Source organism: Notamacropus eugenii, chromosome 2 (genome assembly GCF_028372415.1).
Source record: "Notamacropus eugenii isolate mMacEug1 chromosome 2, mMacEug1.pri_v2, whole genome shotgun sequence".
Taxonomy (NCBI): domain Eukaryota; kingdom Metazoa; phylum Chordata; class Mammalia; order Diprotodontia; family Macropodidae; genus Notamacropus; species Notamacropus eugenii.
In genome coordinates this window covers 79,759,033-79,776,325 of record NC_092873.1, presented here as the reverse complement: position 1 = coordinate 79,776,325, position 17,293 = coordinate 79,759,033, and the positions used below count along the sequence as shown (strand labels likewise).

Here is a 17,293-nt window from a genome sequence, read left to right as displayed (position 1 = left end):
GCAAGGCACCCACAAGTAAGTATTTGATTCCTCATGTGAAAGGAGATAGGGAAAAAAGGAAAAATAAGGGGAGGGAGGTAGAAGGGAGGGCAGGAGGGAATTGACAAAGGAAGGAAGAAAGGAAAGAAGGAAGGAAAGAAGGAAGGAAGGAAGGAAGGAAGGAAGGAAGGAAGGAAGGAAGGAAGGAAGGAAGGAAGGAAGAAGCCTAGACACCTGATGATGGAAGCTGTCCAGGTCTTTGAAGAGGTCAGGCAGCTGAATTTGCTTCTTTGCTTCCTTAATAAATAAAAGGCCCACACTGAAGTTGGAGTGTGTACCTTCAGTGTGACATTTCAGGGAAATCCCTACATAGCTATTTGGTTTCTTTGCTGATTCTCAAGGAGGAGTCAGGTGGTGTTATTTAAGTCACATGTGGTTTTGTTGAGGTTTGGGGTGCTAGGGACCCCAAAATACTGATACGCTGGGTCCTACTTGAATGAATTCGACCCAAGCCTTCTATCAGTCAAAGTAAAACAAAGTTTATTAAAGATTTGCCATATTGTGCTGACTCTTAAGTAGCCTAAGCATTTGTAAGGCTTGTATTAACAAGCAGTCAGATACAATCTGAGCTAGATTGAGTCTGAGCTACATTGAATCTGCGTGCCTTCATGGAGGTGAGATGGATCTTATATAAAAAAAGACTGTGGGAGGGATCTGGGGGTGGTCAAGTAGTCTGAGGGTTCCAGGGATGGTCTTAAAGGGATTGGTCAGTAGCCTGAGGGATCTAGAGGTCTTGATGGGAATGACCAGTACCCTGGGTGAATCAAGATCAATTTAGGGAGGATCTTGATGGGAGTGGCCAGGATGGAGAATGGGATTTTTATAGGATCAGGGGTGGGAAGTATTACAGAGATTTGGGCATAGTGATAATGAAAAGCATATGGGCCTCAAGAGATTACCACATCAAGTGGGAAGATTCTAGGAGAGTTCAAAGAGGTTCCCAGAATCTGTACCCCATGAGGTTTAACTTGATTCTTACATAAAAATAGACCTTTATTTTAGGGTCAACCTAGCGCTTGTTGCATTTTATGTGTTGAATTTATGATCCTAAAATAACCCGATCATGGGATTCATTTTCTTGCTTTTGAAAATGAGAATTTTAGCCAAGATGATTTATCAAATGCTCTTCAACTCTAACATCCTACAAATCAGGGATCTAGAAACCACAGAAGGAAATATAGGAGAGAGGGAAACATACACTAAGGTAAAACTGGCCAGGAAAAACTAAACAGAGAAAAAAAATAAAAGAAGGTGAAGGAAAAAAAGGTGCCAGGGATGAAAGATTCACAAATTAATCTAGATTTTGTCGGCCCCACAGAGATCAGACCCAAAGATCAGAGGAGTGGAAATATGAAGACTGGGGTCAAAGATGGCTTCAGTAGTACTCAAGAAAAAACGATAGGTATTGGTTCAACTGGAAAGACAGAAGGAGACAATAATTCCTTGACTACACACACCAACACCAAGGACACCACAAAGAATATCACCACCATCAAGAAGACTACAACAGATTTCAACCACACAACAACTAACATAACAAATGGACCAACCACTTTCAGAGACACAATACCAGGGAACCCTGGGACCTCAAGAATAGTAACACTTTTTCCTGTCTCCAAAGGAACAAGAACAGCAGAGGAAACAGAGAACATACCAGGGAGTGCTATACAAGGGACACTAGAGGAGGGACACTTGGAGGCTGCTTCCAATTGGAAGGTATCAAAAGCAATCCCTATCCCTGACTCTGACTCCATGAGCCCCAAAGCTCAGAGAATCAAAGGATATGACAGCACAACAACTGTGACATCACAGGTTGTCACCATTACTGAAAGCACAACAGCAGGTGAAGCTAGTTCCCCTGGAAGCTCAGCAAGGGCCACGATGTCTGCTAGATTCACTTTGACCAACTCTGGAGTTCAGAGTAGCACAAGGTCTGACAGTACAACCACTCAGACTGCCAAGGCTGTCACCACTACCCAAGGGAAAACAGTAAAGGGGAAAGGATTCAGAGGGACAGCACAAGTACCCTCAACTAACTCTGAAACCACCTCCAAAAGCCACATATTTGAGAAGCGGAATGTCTCGAAAGGAACCAATCGGATGACCAAGTCTAATGGCTCTACCTCAATGAAAACAGCACAGAACACTACATGTCCAAGTACTTCAACAATAACTACACGTAGCAGTAGCACCACCTCCACCAGCCCCTCCTCGAAGACAACCATTGCCTCTGAAAGTACCACTCTGACCACTAATACAGTCACCCCTGCTCAAGGGACAACAACACCTATCAATGTCTCCACAGGAATCTCACCAACCTCTATAGCTAGCCCTGGCATGACCTTTACCAGCCCTGCCACTGTAAGTACTACTGAGTCAGAAAGCACCACTCTGACCACTGAGTCTTTCACCTCTACCCAAGGGACAACAGCAGCCTCCACTATATCCTGTGAGATCTCATTAACATCCACAGGAACACCTGAGAACACCTTCATCAGCCCGACACCTCATAGCACCACTGAGGGTGAAGGCACCAGTCTGACTTCTGAGCCTGTCACCCCTACCCAATGGACAACTTCAGTTCTCCCTACTTCCCCTGACACCTCGCCAACGTCCACAGGTACTCCTCTCACCACCTCTATCAGCCTCTCCCCTCCAAGTACCACTGAGGCTGAAAGTACAACTGTGACAACTGAGCCTTTCAGCACTACTCCAGAGACAACAACAGCTGCCACCACTTCACCTGAGTCTGCAACGTCCACACCTTCCCCTAGCTCCATACCTACAACTCCCACTCTTCAGAGTACCACTGAGTCTGAAAGTACCACTCTGACCACTAATACAGTCACCCCTACTCAAGGGACAACAACACCTATCAATGTCTCCACAGGAATCTCAGCAACCTCTATACCTAGCCCTGGCACGACCTTTACCAGCCCTGCCACTGTAAGTACTACTGAGTCAGAAAGCACCACTAGGATCATTGAGTCTTTCACCTCTACCCAAGGGACAACAGCAGCCTCCACTACATCCTCTGAGATCTCATTAACGTCCACAGGAACACCTGAGAACACCTTCATCAGCTCGACACCTCATAGCACAACTGAGGGTGAAGGCACCAGTCTGACCTCTGAGCCTATCACCCCTACCCAATGGACAACTTCAGTTCTCCCTACTTCCCCTGACACATCGCCAACGTCCACAGGTACTCCTCTCACCACCTCTATCAGCCTCTCCCCTCCAAGTACCACTGAGTCTGAAAGTACAACTGTGACAACTGAGCCTTTCAGCACTACCCAAGAGACAACAGCTGCCACCACTTTACCTGAGTCCTCTACAATACCCATATCTGCTCCAAGCACCACCTTCAAAAGCCCTAGCCCTCAGAGTACCACTGGGTCTCAAAGTACAACTGTGACAATTCAGCTTTTCAGCACTACCCAGGAGACAAGAACAGCTGCCACCACTTCACCTGGGTCCTCTGCAACGTCCACACCTACTTCAGGCACCACCTTTACCAGCCCAACCTCTCAAGGTACCACTGAGGCTGAAAGTACAACGGTGACACCTGAGTCTATCAGGACTACCCAAGAGACAACAACACCTCCCACCACTTCACCTGAGTCCTCTACAACACCCACACCTACCCCAGGCTACACCTTCACCACCCAAACGCCTGAGAGTACCACTGAGTCTGAAAGCACAACTGTGACAACTCAGCCTTTCAGCACCACCGAAGAGAAAACAGCAGCTGCCACCACTTCACGTGAGTCCTCTACAACACCCACTCCTATCCCTATCTCGACGCCTACAATTCCCACTCCTCAGAGTACCACTGAATCTGAAAGTACAACTATGACAACTGAGCCTTTCCGCACTACTGAAGAGACAACAGCAGCTCCCACCACTTCACCTGAGTCCTCTACAACACCCACACCTACCCCAGGCACCACCTTCACCAGCCCAACCCCTCCGAGTAAGACTGAGTCGGAAAGTACAACTTTTACAACTGAGCCTTTCAGCACTACTCCAGAGACAACAACAGCTGCCATCACTTCACCTGAGTCTGCAACATCCACACGTACCCCTAGCTTCACACCTACAACTCCCACTCCTCAGAGTACAACGGAGTCTGAAAGTACAACTGTGACAACTGAGCCTTTCAGCACCACCCAAGAGACAACAGCAGCTCCCACCACTTCACCTGAGTCCTCTACAACACCCACAGCTGCCCCAGGCACCACCTTCACCAGCCCCAGCCCTCAGAGTGCCACTGAGTCTGAAAGCACAACTGTGACAACTGAGCCTTTCAGCACTACCCAAGAGACAACAACAGCTCCCACCACTTCACCTGAGTCCTCTACAACACCCACACCTACCCCAGGCACCACCTTCACCACCCAAACGCCTGAGAGTACCACTGAGTCTGAAAGCACAACTGTGACAACTCAGCCTTTCAGCACCACCGAAGAGAAAACAGCAGCTGCCACCACTTCACGTGAGTCCTCTACAACACCCACTCCTATCCCTATCTCGACGCCTACAATTCCCACTCCTCAGAGTACCACTGAATCTGAAAGTACAACTATGACAACTGAGCCTTTCCGCACTACTGAAGAGACAACAGCAGCTCCCACCACTTCACCTGAGTCCTCTAAAACACCCACACCTACCCCAGGCACCACCTTCACCAGCCCAACCCCTCAGAGTACCACTGAGTCTGAAGGTACAACTGTGACAACTGAGTCTCTCATCACTACTCCAGAGACAACAACAGCTGCCACCACGTCACCTGAGTCTACAACGTCCACACCTACCCCTAGCTCCACACCTACAACTCCCACTCCTCAGAGTACCACTGAGGCTGAAAGTACAACTGTGACAACTGAGACTTTCAGCACTACCCAAGAGACAACAGCAGCTCCCACCACTTCACCTGAGTCCTCTACAACACCCACACCTACCCCAGGGACCACCTTCACCAGCCCAACCCCTCAGAGTGCCACTGAGTCTGAAAGTACAACTTTGACAACTCAGCCTTTCAGCACTATCCAAGAGACAACAGCAGCTGCCACCACTTCACCTGAGTCCTCTACAACACCCACACCTACCCCAGGCACCACCTTCACCAGCCCAAGACCTCAGATTACCACTGGGTCTGAAGGTACAACTGTGACAACTGAGCATTTCAGTACTACCCAAGAGACAACTGCAGCACCTACCACTTCACCTGAGTCCTCTACAACACCCACACCTACCCCAGGAACCACCTTCACCAGCCCCACCCCTCAGAGTACCACTGAGTCTGAAAGTACAACTGTGACAACTGAGCCTTTCAGCACTACTCCAGAGACAACAACAGCTGCCACCAATTCACCTGAGTCCTCTACAACACCCACACCTACCCCTAGCTCCATACCTACAACTCCCACTCCTCAGAGTACAACTGAGTCTGAAGGTACAACTGTGACAATTGAGCCTTTCAGCACTACCCAAGAGACAACAGCAGCTGCCACCACTTCACCTGAGTCCTCTACAACACCCACACCTACCCCAGGCACCATCTTCACCAGCCCAACCCCTCAGAGTACCACTGAGTCTGAAAGAACAACTTTGACAACTGAGCCTTTCACCACTACCCAAGAGACAACAGCAGCTGCCACCACTTCACCTGAGTCCTCTACAACACACACACCTACCCCAGGCACCACCTTCACCAGCCCAACCCCTCAGAGTACCACTGAGTCTGAAAGTACAACTGTGACAACTGAGCCTTTCAGCACTACCCAAGAGACAACAGCAGCTCCCATCACTTTACCTGAGTCTTCTACAACACTCACACCTACCCCTAGCTCCATGCCTGAAACTCCCAGTCCTCAGAGTACCACTGAGTCTGAAAGTACAACTTTGACAACTGAGCCTTTCAGCACTGCTCAAGAGACAACAGCAGCTCCCACCACTTCACCTGAGTCCTCTACAACACCCACACCTACCCCTAGCACCATGCCTACAACTCCCACTCCTCAGAGTACCACTGAGTCTGAAAGTACAACTGTGACATCTGAGCCTTTCAGCACTACCCAAGAGACAACAGCAGCTCCCACCACTTCACCTGAGTCTTCTACAACACCTACACCTACCCCAGGCACCACCTTCATCAGCCCAACCCCTCAGAGTACCACTGAGTCTGAAAGTACAACTGTGACAACTGAGCTTTTCAGCACTACCCAAGAGACAACAGCAGCTCCCACCACTTCACCTGAGTCTTCTACAACACCCACACCTACCCCTAGCTCCATGCCTACCACTCCCACTCCTCAGAGTGCCACTGAATCTCAAAGTACAACTGTGACAACTGAGCCTTTCAGCACTACCCAAGAGACAACAGCAGCTCCCACCACTTCCCCTGAATCCTCTACAACACCCATACCTACCCCAGGCACCACCTTCACCAGCCCCAGCCCTCAGAGTACCACTGAGTCTGAAAGTACAACTGTGACAACTGAGCCTTTCAGCACTACTCCAGAGACAACAACAGCTGCCACCACTTCACCTGAGTCTGCAAAGTCCACACCTACCCCTAGCTCCACACCTACAACTCCCACTCCTCAGAGTACCACTGAGTCTGAAAGTACAACTGTGACAACTGAGCCTTTCAGCACTACCCAAGAGACAACAGCAGCTGCCACCACTTCACCTGAGTCCTCTACAACACCCACACCTACCCCAGGCACCACCTTCATCAGCCCAACCCCTCAGAGTACCACTGAGTCTGAAAGTACAACTGTGACAACTGAGCCTTTCAGCACTACCCAAGAGACAACAGCAGCTGCCACCACTTCACCTGAGTCCTCTACAACACTCACACCTACCCCAGGCACCACCTTCACCAGCCCAACCCCTCAGAGTACCACTGAGTCTGAAAGTACAACTGTGACAACTGAGCCTTTCAGCACTGCCCAAGAGACAACAGCAGCTGGCACCACTTCCCCTGAATCCTCTACAACACCCATACCTACCCCAGGCACCACCTTCACCAGCCCAAGACCTCAGATTACCACTGGGTCTGAAGGTACAACTGTGACAACTGAGCATTTCAGTACTACCCAAGAGACAACCGCAGCACCTACCACTTCACCTGAGTCCTCTACAACACGCACAGCTACCCCAGGCACCACCTTCACCAGCCCCAGCCCTCAGAGTACTACTGAGTCTGAAAGTACAACTGTGACAACTGAGCCTTTCAGCACTACTCCAGAGACAACAACAGCTGCCACCACTTCACCTGAGTCTGCAACGTCCACACCTGCCCCTAGCTACACACCTACAACTCCCACTCCTCGGAGTACAACTGAGTCTGAAGGTACAACTGTGACAACTGAGCCTTTCAGCACTACCCAAGAGACAACAGCAGCTCCCACCACTTCACCTGAGTCCTCTACAACACCCACACCTACCCCAGGCACCACCTTCATCAGCCCAACCCCTCAGAGTACCACTGAGTCTGAAAGTACAACTGTGACAACTGAGCCTTTCAGCACTACCCAAGAGACAACAGCAGCTGCCACCACTTCACCTGAGTCCTCTACAACACTCACACCTACCCCAGGCACCACCTTCACCAGCCCAACCCCTCAGAGTACCACTGAGTCTGAAAGTACAACTGTGACAACTGAGCCTTTCAGCACTGCCCAAGAGACAACAGCAGCTGGCACCACTTCCCCTGAATCCTCTACAACACCCATACCTACCCCAGGCACCACCTTCACCAGCCCAAGACCTCAGATTACCACTGGGTCTGAAGGTACAACTGTGACAACTGAGCATTTCAGTACTACCCAAGAGACAACCGCAGCACCTACCACTTCACCTGAGTCCTCTACAACACGCACAGCTACCCCAGGCACCACCTTCACCAGCCCCAGCCCTCAGAGTACTACTGAGTCTGAAAGTACAACTGTGACAACTGAGCCTTTCAGCACTACTCCAGAGACAACAACAGCTGCCACCACTTCACCTGAGTCTGCAACGTCCACACCTACCCCTAGCTCCACACCTACAACTTCCACTCCTCAGAGTACCACGGAGTCTGAAAGTACAACTGTGACAACTGAGCCTTTCAGCACTACCCAAGAGAGAACAGCAGCTCCCCCCACTTTGGCTGAGTCTTCTACAACACTCACACCTACCCCTAGCTCCATGCCTACAACTCCCACTCCTCAGAGTACCACTGAGTCTGAAAGTACAACTGTGACAACTGAGCCTTTCAGCACTGCTCAAGAGACAACAGCAGCTGCCACCACTTCACCTGAGTCTTCTACAACACCCACACCTACCCCAGGCACCACCTTCATCAGCCCAACCCCTCAGAGTACCACTGAGTCTGAAAGTACAACTGTGACAACTGAGTCTTTCAGCACTACCCAAGAGACAACAGCAGCTCCCACCACTTCACCTGAGTCCTCTACAACACCCACACCTACCCCTAGCTCCATGCCTACCACTCCCACTCCTCAGAGTGCCACTGAATCTGAAAGTACAACTGTGACAACTGAGCCTTTCATCACTACTCCAGAGACAACAACAGCTGCCACCGCTTCACCTGAGTCTGCAACGTCCACACCTACCCCTAGCTCCACACCTACAACTCCCACTCCTAGGAGTACCACTGAGTCTGAAAGTACAACTGTGACAACTGAGCCTTTCAGCACTGCCCAAGAGACAACAGCAGCTCCCACCACTTCACCTGAGTCCACTACAACACCCACACCTACCCCAGGCACCACCTTCATCAGCCCAACCCCTCAGAGTACCACTGAGTCTGAAAGTAAAACTGTGACAACTCAGACTTTCAGTACTACCCAAGAGACAACAGCAGCTCCCACCACTTCACCTGAGTCTGCAACGTCCACACCTACCCCTAGCTCCACACCTACAACTCCCACTCCTCAGAGTACCACTGAGTCTGAAAGTACAACTGTGACAACTGAGCCTTTCAGCACTACTCCAGAGACAACAACAGCTGCCACCACTTCACCTGAGTCTGCAACGTCCACACCTGCCCCTAGCTACACACCTACAACTCCCACTCCTCGGAGTACAACTGAGTCTGAAGGTACAACTGTGACAACTGAGCCTTTCAGCACTACCCAAGAGACAACAGCAGCTGCCACCACTTCACCTGAGTCCTCTACAACACCCACACCTACCCCAGGCACCACCTTCATCAGCCCAACCCCTCAGAGTACCACTGAGTCTGAAAGTACAACTGTGACAACTGAGCCTTTCAGCACTGCTCAAGAGACAACAGCAGCTGCCACCACTTCAACTGAGTCCTCTACAACACCCACACCTACCCCAGGCACCACCTTCACCAGCCCAACCCCTCAGAGTACCACTGAGTCTGAAAGTACAACTTTGACAACTGAGCCTTTCAGCACTACCCAAGAGAGAACAGCAGCTCCCACCACTTCACCTGAGTCTTCTACAACACCCACACGTACCCCTAGCTCCATGCCTGCAACTCCCGCTCCTCAGAGTACCACTGAGTCTGAAAGTACAACTGTGACAACTGAGCCTTTCAGCACTACCCAAGAGACAACAGCAGCTCCCACCACTTCACCTGAGCCCTCTACAACACCCACACCTACCCCAGGCACCACCTTCACCATACCTACCACTCAGAGTACCACTGACTCTGAAAGTACAAGTTTGACAACTGAGCCTTTCAGCACTACCCAAGAGACAACAGCAGCTGCCACCACTTCACCTGAGTCTGCAACGTCCACACCTACCCCTAGCTCCACACCTACAACTCCCACTCCTCAGAGTACCACTGAGTCTGAAAGTACAACTGTGACAACTGAGCCTTTCAGCACTGCCCAAGAGATAACAGCAGTGGCCACCACTTCAACTCAGTCCTCTACAACACCCACACCTACCCCAGGCACCACCTTCACCAGCCCAACCCCTCAGAGTACCACTGAGTCTGAAAGTACAACTGTGACAACTGAGCCTTTCAGCACTGCCCAAGAGACAACAGCAGCTGGCACCACTTCCCCTGAATCCTCTACAACACCCATACCTACCCCAGGCACCACCTTCACCAGCCCAAGACCTCAGATTACCACTGGGTCTGAAGGTACAACTGTGACAACTGAGCATTTCAGTACTACCCAAGAGACAACCGCAGCACCTACCACTTCACCTGAGTCCTCTACAACACGCACAGCTACCCCAGGCACCACCTTCACCAGCCCCAGCCCTCAGAGTACTACTGAGTCTGAAAGTACAACTGTGACAACTGAGCCTTTCAGCACTACTCCAGAGACAACAACAGCTGCCACCACTTCACCTGAGTCTGCAACGTCCACACCTACCCCTAGCTCCACACCTACAACTTCCACTCCTCAGAGTACCACGGAGTCTGAAAGTACAACTGTGACAACTGAGCCTTTCAGCACTACCCAAGAGAGAACAGCAGCTCCCCCCACTTTGGCTGAGTCTTCTACAACACTCACACCTACCCCTAGCTCCATGCCTACAACTCCCACTCCTCAGAGTACCACTGAGTCTGAAAGTACAACTGTGACAACTGAGCCTTTCAGCACTGCTCAAGAGACAACAGCAGCTGCCACCACTTCACCTGAGTCTTCTACAACACCCACACCTACCCCAGGCACCACCTTCATCAGCCCAACCCCTCAGAGTACCACTGAGTCTGAAAGTACAACTGTGACAACTGAGTCTTTCAGCACTACCCAAGAGACAACAGCAGCTCCCACCACTTCACCTGAGTCCTCTACAACACCCACACCTACCCCTAGCTCCATGCCTACCACTCCCACTCCTCAGAGTGCCACTGAATCTGAAAGTACAACTGTGACAACTGAGCCTTTCATCACTACTCCAGAGACAACAACAGCTGCCACCGCTTCACCTGAGTCTGCAACGTCCACACCTACCCCTAGCTCCACACCTACAACTCCCACTCCTAGGAGTACCACTGAGTCTGAAAGTACAACTGTGACAACTGAGCCTTTCAGCACTGCCCAAGAGACAACAGCAGCTCCCACCACTTCACCTGAGTCCACTACAACACCCACACCTACCCCAGGCACCACCTTCATCAGCCCAACCCCTCAGAGTACCACTGAGTCTGAAAGTAAAACTGTGACAACTCAGACTTTCAGTACTACCCAAGAGACAACAGCAGCTCCCACCACTTCACCTGAGTCTGCAACGTCCACACCTACCCCTAGCTCCACACCTACAACTCCCACTCCTCAGAGTACCACTGAGTCTGAAAGTACAACTGTGACAACTGAGCCTTTCAGCACTACTCCAGAGACAACAACAGCTGCCACCACTTCACCTGAGTCTGCAACGTCCACACCTGCCCCTAGCTACACACCTACAACTCCCACTCCTCGGAGTACAACTGAGTCTGAAGGTACAACTGTGACAACTGAGCCTTTCAGCACTACCCAAGAGACAACAGCAGCTGCCACCACTTCACCTGAGTCCTCTACAACACCCACACCTACCCCAGGCACCACCTTCATCAGCCCAACCCCTCAGAGTACCACTGAGTCTGAAAGTACAACTGTGACAACTGAGCCTTTCAGCACTGCTCAAGAGACAACAGCAGCTGCCACCACTTCAACTGAGTCCTCTACAACACCCACACCTACCCCAGGCACCACCTTCACCAGCCCAACCCCTCAGAGTACCACTGAGTCTGAAAGTACAACTTTGACAACTGAGCCTTTCAGCACTACCCAAGAGAGAACAGCAGCTCCCACCACTTCACCTGAGTCTTCTACAACACCCACACGTACCCCTAGCTCCATGCCTGCAACTCCCGCTCCTCAGAGTACCACTGAGTCTGAAAGTACAACTGTGACAACTGAGCCTTTCAGCACTACCCAAGAGACAACAGCAGCTCCCACCACTTCACCTGAGCCCTCTACAACACCCACACCTACCCCAGGCACCACCTTCACCATACCTACCACTCAGAGTACCACTGACTCTGAAAGTACAAGTTTGACAACTGAGCCTTTCAGCACTACCCAAGAGACAACAGCAGCTGCCACCACTTCACCTGAGTCTGCAACGTCCACACCTACCCCTAGCTCCACACCTACAACTCCCACTCCTCAGAGTACCACTGAGTCTGAAAGTACAACTGTGACAACTGAGCCTTTCAGCACTGCCCAAGAGTTAACAGCAGTGGCCACCACTTCAACTCAGTCCTCTACAACACCCACACCTACCCCAGGCACCACCTTCATCAGCCCAACACCTCAGAGTACCACTGAGTCTGAAAGTACAACTGCGACAACTGAGCCTTTCAGCACTGCTCAAGAGACAACAGCAGCTGCCACAACTTCACCTGAGTCCTCTACAACACCCACACCTACCCCAGGCACCACCTTCACCAGCCCCAGCCCTCAGAGTATCACTGAGTCTGAAAGTACAACTTTGACAACTAAGCCTTTCAGCACTACCCAAGAGACAACAGCAGCTCCCACCACTTCACCTGAGTCCTCTACAACACCCACACCTACCCCTAGCACCATGCCTACAACTCCCACTCCTCAGAGTACCACTCAGTCTGAAAGTACAACTGTGACATCTGAGCCTTTCAGCACTACCCAAGAGACAACAGCAGCGGCCACCACTTCACCTGAGTCCTCTACAACACTCACACCTACCCCAGGCACCACCTTCACCAGCCCAACCCCTCAGAGTACCACTGAGTCTGAAAGTACAACTGTGACAACTGAGCCTTTCAGCACTGCCCAAGAGACAACAGCAGCTCCCACCACTTCACCTGAGTCTTCTACAACACCCACACCTACCCCAGGCACCACCTTCATCAGCCCAACCCCTCAGAGTACCACTGAGTCTGAAAGTACAACTGTGACAACTGAGCCTTTCAGCACTACCCAAGAGACAACAGCAGCTCCCACCACTTCACCTGAGTCCTCTACAACACCCACACCTACCCCTAGCTCCATGCCTACCACTCCCACTCCGCAGAGTGCCACTGAATCTCAAAGTACAACTGTGACAACTGAGCCTTTCAGCACTACCCAAGAGACAACAGCAGCTGCCACCACTTCACCTGAGTCCTCTACAACACTCACACCTACCCCAGGCACCACCTTCACCAGCCCAACCCCTCAGAGTACCACTGAGTCTGAAAGTACAACTGTGACAACTGAGCCTTTCAGCACTGCCCAAGAGACAACAGCAGCTGGCACCACTTCCCCTGAATCCTCTACAACACCCATACCTACCCCAGGCACCACCTTCACCAGCCCAAGACCTCAGATTACCACTGGGTCTGAAGGTACAACTGTGACAACTGAGCATTTCAGTACTACCCAAGAGACAACCGCAGCACCTACCACTTCACCTGAGTCCTCTACAACACGCACAGCTACCCCAGGCACCACCTTCACCAGCCCCAGCCCTCAGAGTACTACTGAGTCTGAAAGTACAACTGTGACAACTGAGCCTTTCAGCACTACTCCAGAGACAACAACAGCTGCCACCACTTCACCTGAGTCTGCAACGTCCACACCTACCCCTAGCTCCACACCTACAACTTCCACTCCTCAGAGTACCACGGAGTCTGAAAGTACAACTGTGACAACTGAGCCTTTCAGCACTACCCAAGAGAGAACAGCAGCTCCCCCCACTTTGGCTGAGTCTTCTACAACACTCACACCTACCCCTAGCTCCATGCCTACAACTCCCACTCCTCAGAGTACCACTGAGTCTGAAAGTACAACTGTGACAACTGAGCCTTTCAGCACTGCTCAAGAGACAACAGCAGCTGCCACCACTTCACCTGAGTCTTCTACAACACCCACACCTACCCCAGGCACCACCTTCATCAGCCCAACCCCTCAGAGTACCACTGAGTCTGAAAGTACAACTGTGACAACTGAGTCTTTCAGCACTACCCAAGAGACAACAGCAGCTCCCACCACTTCACCTGAGTCCTCTACAACACCCACACCTACCCCTAGCTCCATGCCTACCACTCCCACTCCTCAGAGTGCCACTGAATCTGAAAGTACAACTGTGACAACTGAGCCTTTCATCACTACTCCAGAGACAACAACAGCTGCCACCGCTTCACCTGAGTCTGCAACGTCCACACCTACCCCTAGCTCCACACCTACAACTCCCACTCCTAGGAGTACCACTGAGTCTGAAAGTACAACTGTGACAACTGAGCCTTTCAGCACTACCCAAGAGACAACAGCAGCTCCCACCACTTCACCTGAGTCCACTACAACACCCACACCTACCCCAGGCACCACCTTCATCAGCCCAACCCCTCAGAGTACCACTGAGTCTGAAAGTAAAACTGTGACAACTCAGACTTTCAGTACTACCCAAGAGACAACAGCAGCTCCCACCACTTCACCTGAGTCTGCAACGTCCACACCTACCCCTAGCTCCATGCCTGCAACTCCCACTCCTCAGAGTACCACTGAGTCTGAAAGTACAACTGTGACAACTGAGCCTTTCAGCACTACCCAAGAGATAACAGCAGTGGCCACCACTTCACCTGAGTCCTCTACAACACCCACACCTACCCCAGGCACCACCTTCATCAGCCCAACCCCTCAGAGTACCACTGAGTCTGAAAGTACAACTGTGACAACTGAGCCTTTCAGCACTATCCAAGAGACAACAGCAGCTGCCACCACTTCACCTGAGTCCTCTACAACACTCACATCTACCCCAGGCACCACCTTCACCAGCCCAACCCCTCAGAGTACCACTGAGTCTGAAAGTACAACTTTGACAACTGAGCCTTTTAGCACTACCGAAGAGACAACAGCAGCTCCCACTACTTCACCTGAGTCCTCTACAACACCCACACCTACCCCTAGCACCATGCCTACAACTCCCACTGCTCAGAGTACCACTCAGTCTGAAAGTACAACTGTGACAACTGAGCCTTTTAGCACTACCCAAGAGACAACAGCAGCTCCCACCACTTCACCTGAGTCTTCTAAAACACCCACACCTACCCCTAGCTCCATGCCTGCAACTCCCACTCTTCAGAGTACCACTCAGTCTGAAAGTACAACTGTGACAACTGAGCCTTTCAGCACTACCCAAGAGACAACAGCAGCTGCCACCACTTCACCTGAGTCTTCTACAACACCCACACCTACCCCTAGCACCATGCCTACCACTCCCACTCCTCAGAGTACCACTGAGCCTGAAAGTACAACTGTGACAACTGAGCCTTTCAGCACTGCCCAAGAGACAACAGCAGCTGGCACCACTTCCCCTGAATCCTCTACAACACCCATACCTACCCCAGGCACCACCTTCATCAGACCAACCCCTCAGAGTACCACTGAGTCTGAAAGTACAACTTTGACAACTGAGCCTTTCAGCACTACCCAAGAGACAACAGCAGCTCCCACCACTTCACCTGAGTCTTCTCCAACACCCACACCTACCCCTAGCTCCATGCCTGCAACTCCCACTCTTCAGAGTACCACTCAGTCTGAAAGTACAACTGTGACAACTGAGCCTTTCAGCACTACCCAAGAGACAACAGCAGCTGCCACCACTTCACCTGAGTCTTCTCCAACACCCACACCTACCCCTAGCACCATGCCTATCACTCCCACTCCGCAGAGTGCCACTGAGTCTGAAAGTACAACTGTGACAACTGAGCCTTTCAGCACTACCCTAGAGACAACAGCAGCTGCCACCACTTCACCTGACTCCTCTCCAACACCCACACCTACCCCAGGCACCACCTTGACCAGCCCCAGCCCTCAGAGTACCACTGAGTCTGAAAGTACAACTGTGACAACTGAGCCTTTCAGCACTACCAAGGAGACAACAGCAGCTCCTACCACTTCACCTGACTCCTCTACAACACCCACAGCTACCCCAGGCACCACCTTCACCAGCCCCAGCCCTCAGAGTACCACTGAGTCTGAAAGTACAACTGTGACAACTGAGCCTTTCAGCACTACCCAAGAGACAACAGCAGCTCCCACCACTTCACCTGAATCCTCTACAACACCCACACCTACCCCAGGCACCACCTTCATCAGCCCAACCCCTCAGAGTACCACTGAGTCTGAAAGTACAACTGTGACAACTGAGCCTTTCAGCACTACCCAAGAGACAACAGCAGCTGCCACCACTTCACCTGAATCCTCTACAACACCCACATCTACCCCAGGCACCACCTTCACCAGCCCAACCCCTCAGAGTACCACTGAGTCTGAAAGTACAACTTTCACAACTGAGCCTTTCAGTACTACCCAGGAGACAAGAGCAGCTCCTACCACTTCACCTGAGTCTTCTACAACACCCACACCTACCCCTAGCTCCACACCTACAACTCCCACTCCTCAGAGTATCACTGAGTTTCAAAGCACCACTCTGACCACTGAGGCTGTCGTCACTACCCTTAGGACAACAGCAGCTGCCACTACTTCTGTGGTCACCGAAGCAACCACCACAACATGTAAGTGCCCTTTTGTGACCCTTCCCTTCTGTATTTCTAATTTTTTCTGTCCCTTGTTTCTAATGCCATGCTTCTGTCTTCAGCTTTTCTTGTAGTATGTTCAGAAGTGCTACCTCCTCTCTTTATTTTATTTCCCTTTCCTGCTCTCTGCATGTATTGTCCCCTAGAACTATTATATTTTACTTTATCCATTTTTTTCATTTTTCTCGCACTAGCCTTGGTATGGCCTCCTATTGATTTCCATTTATCCTAACATTCACCTATTTTCCCATCCCATTTTCTTACCACCTTGGCCTTTTTTTCTTTCAAACTATTATTTTTTCTATAAATGTTTATGGTTCACTTCCTATTCCCACAAAGACTGATACTTTAATCCTTCAATGGTTTTTAAAACATAAGTGACTTTGCATGAACTATTCTCACACAGTCCTTTCTTCCCTTTTGTCCCTTCCAGATGCCACCCAGGCTCCTTTCCAATCTCCTCTCTTTTTGTTTCTCCATCCCTTCTTTCTGTCAATTCCTTCCTATCTGCTGGGCGCTATGTGAGGCCTGTACAACATATGGAAAAAACCAGTCTCAATTGTGAGACAAATGTGAATAACTAAGTACATATATCATATAGTCACTGCTGACAGCAGACAATTTGGGAGGAGGTGATTGTATCAGCACCTTGGGGGCCTGAGAAATGACTCCTGCAAAAGGTAATATTTGCGCTGAGTCTTG

The 17,293-nt window shown here is 50.9% G+C and overlaps 1 protein-coding gene and 1 long non-coding RNA gene across 8 annotated transcripts in view; one reads left to right on the top strand and one right to left on the bottom strand.

Moving 5' to 3' along the window:
• Positions 1 to 17,293, bottom strand: part of LOC140525726 (uncharacterized) — a 133,367-nt gene that overhangs the window by 10,197 nt on the left and 105,877 nt on the right. The gene's annotated exons all lie outside the window — the stretch shown is intronic.
• The window catches only part of LOC140525723 (uncharacterized), a 28,659-nt gene continuing 12,727 nt past the window's right edge, over positions 1,362 to 17,293 (top strand). The window contains exon 1 of the mRNA XM_072641347.1: positions 1,362 to 16,570. Coding sequence (XP_072497448.1) covers positions 1,390 to 16,570 — 15,181 coding nt within the window. The 5' untranslated portion in view covers positions 1,362 to 1,389. The remainder of the gene's footprint in view (positions 16,571 to 17,293) is intronic.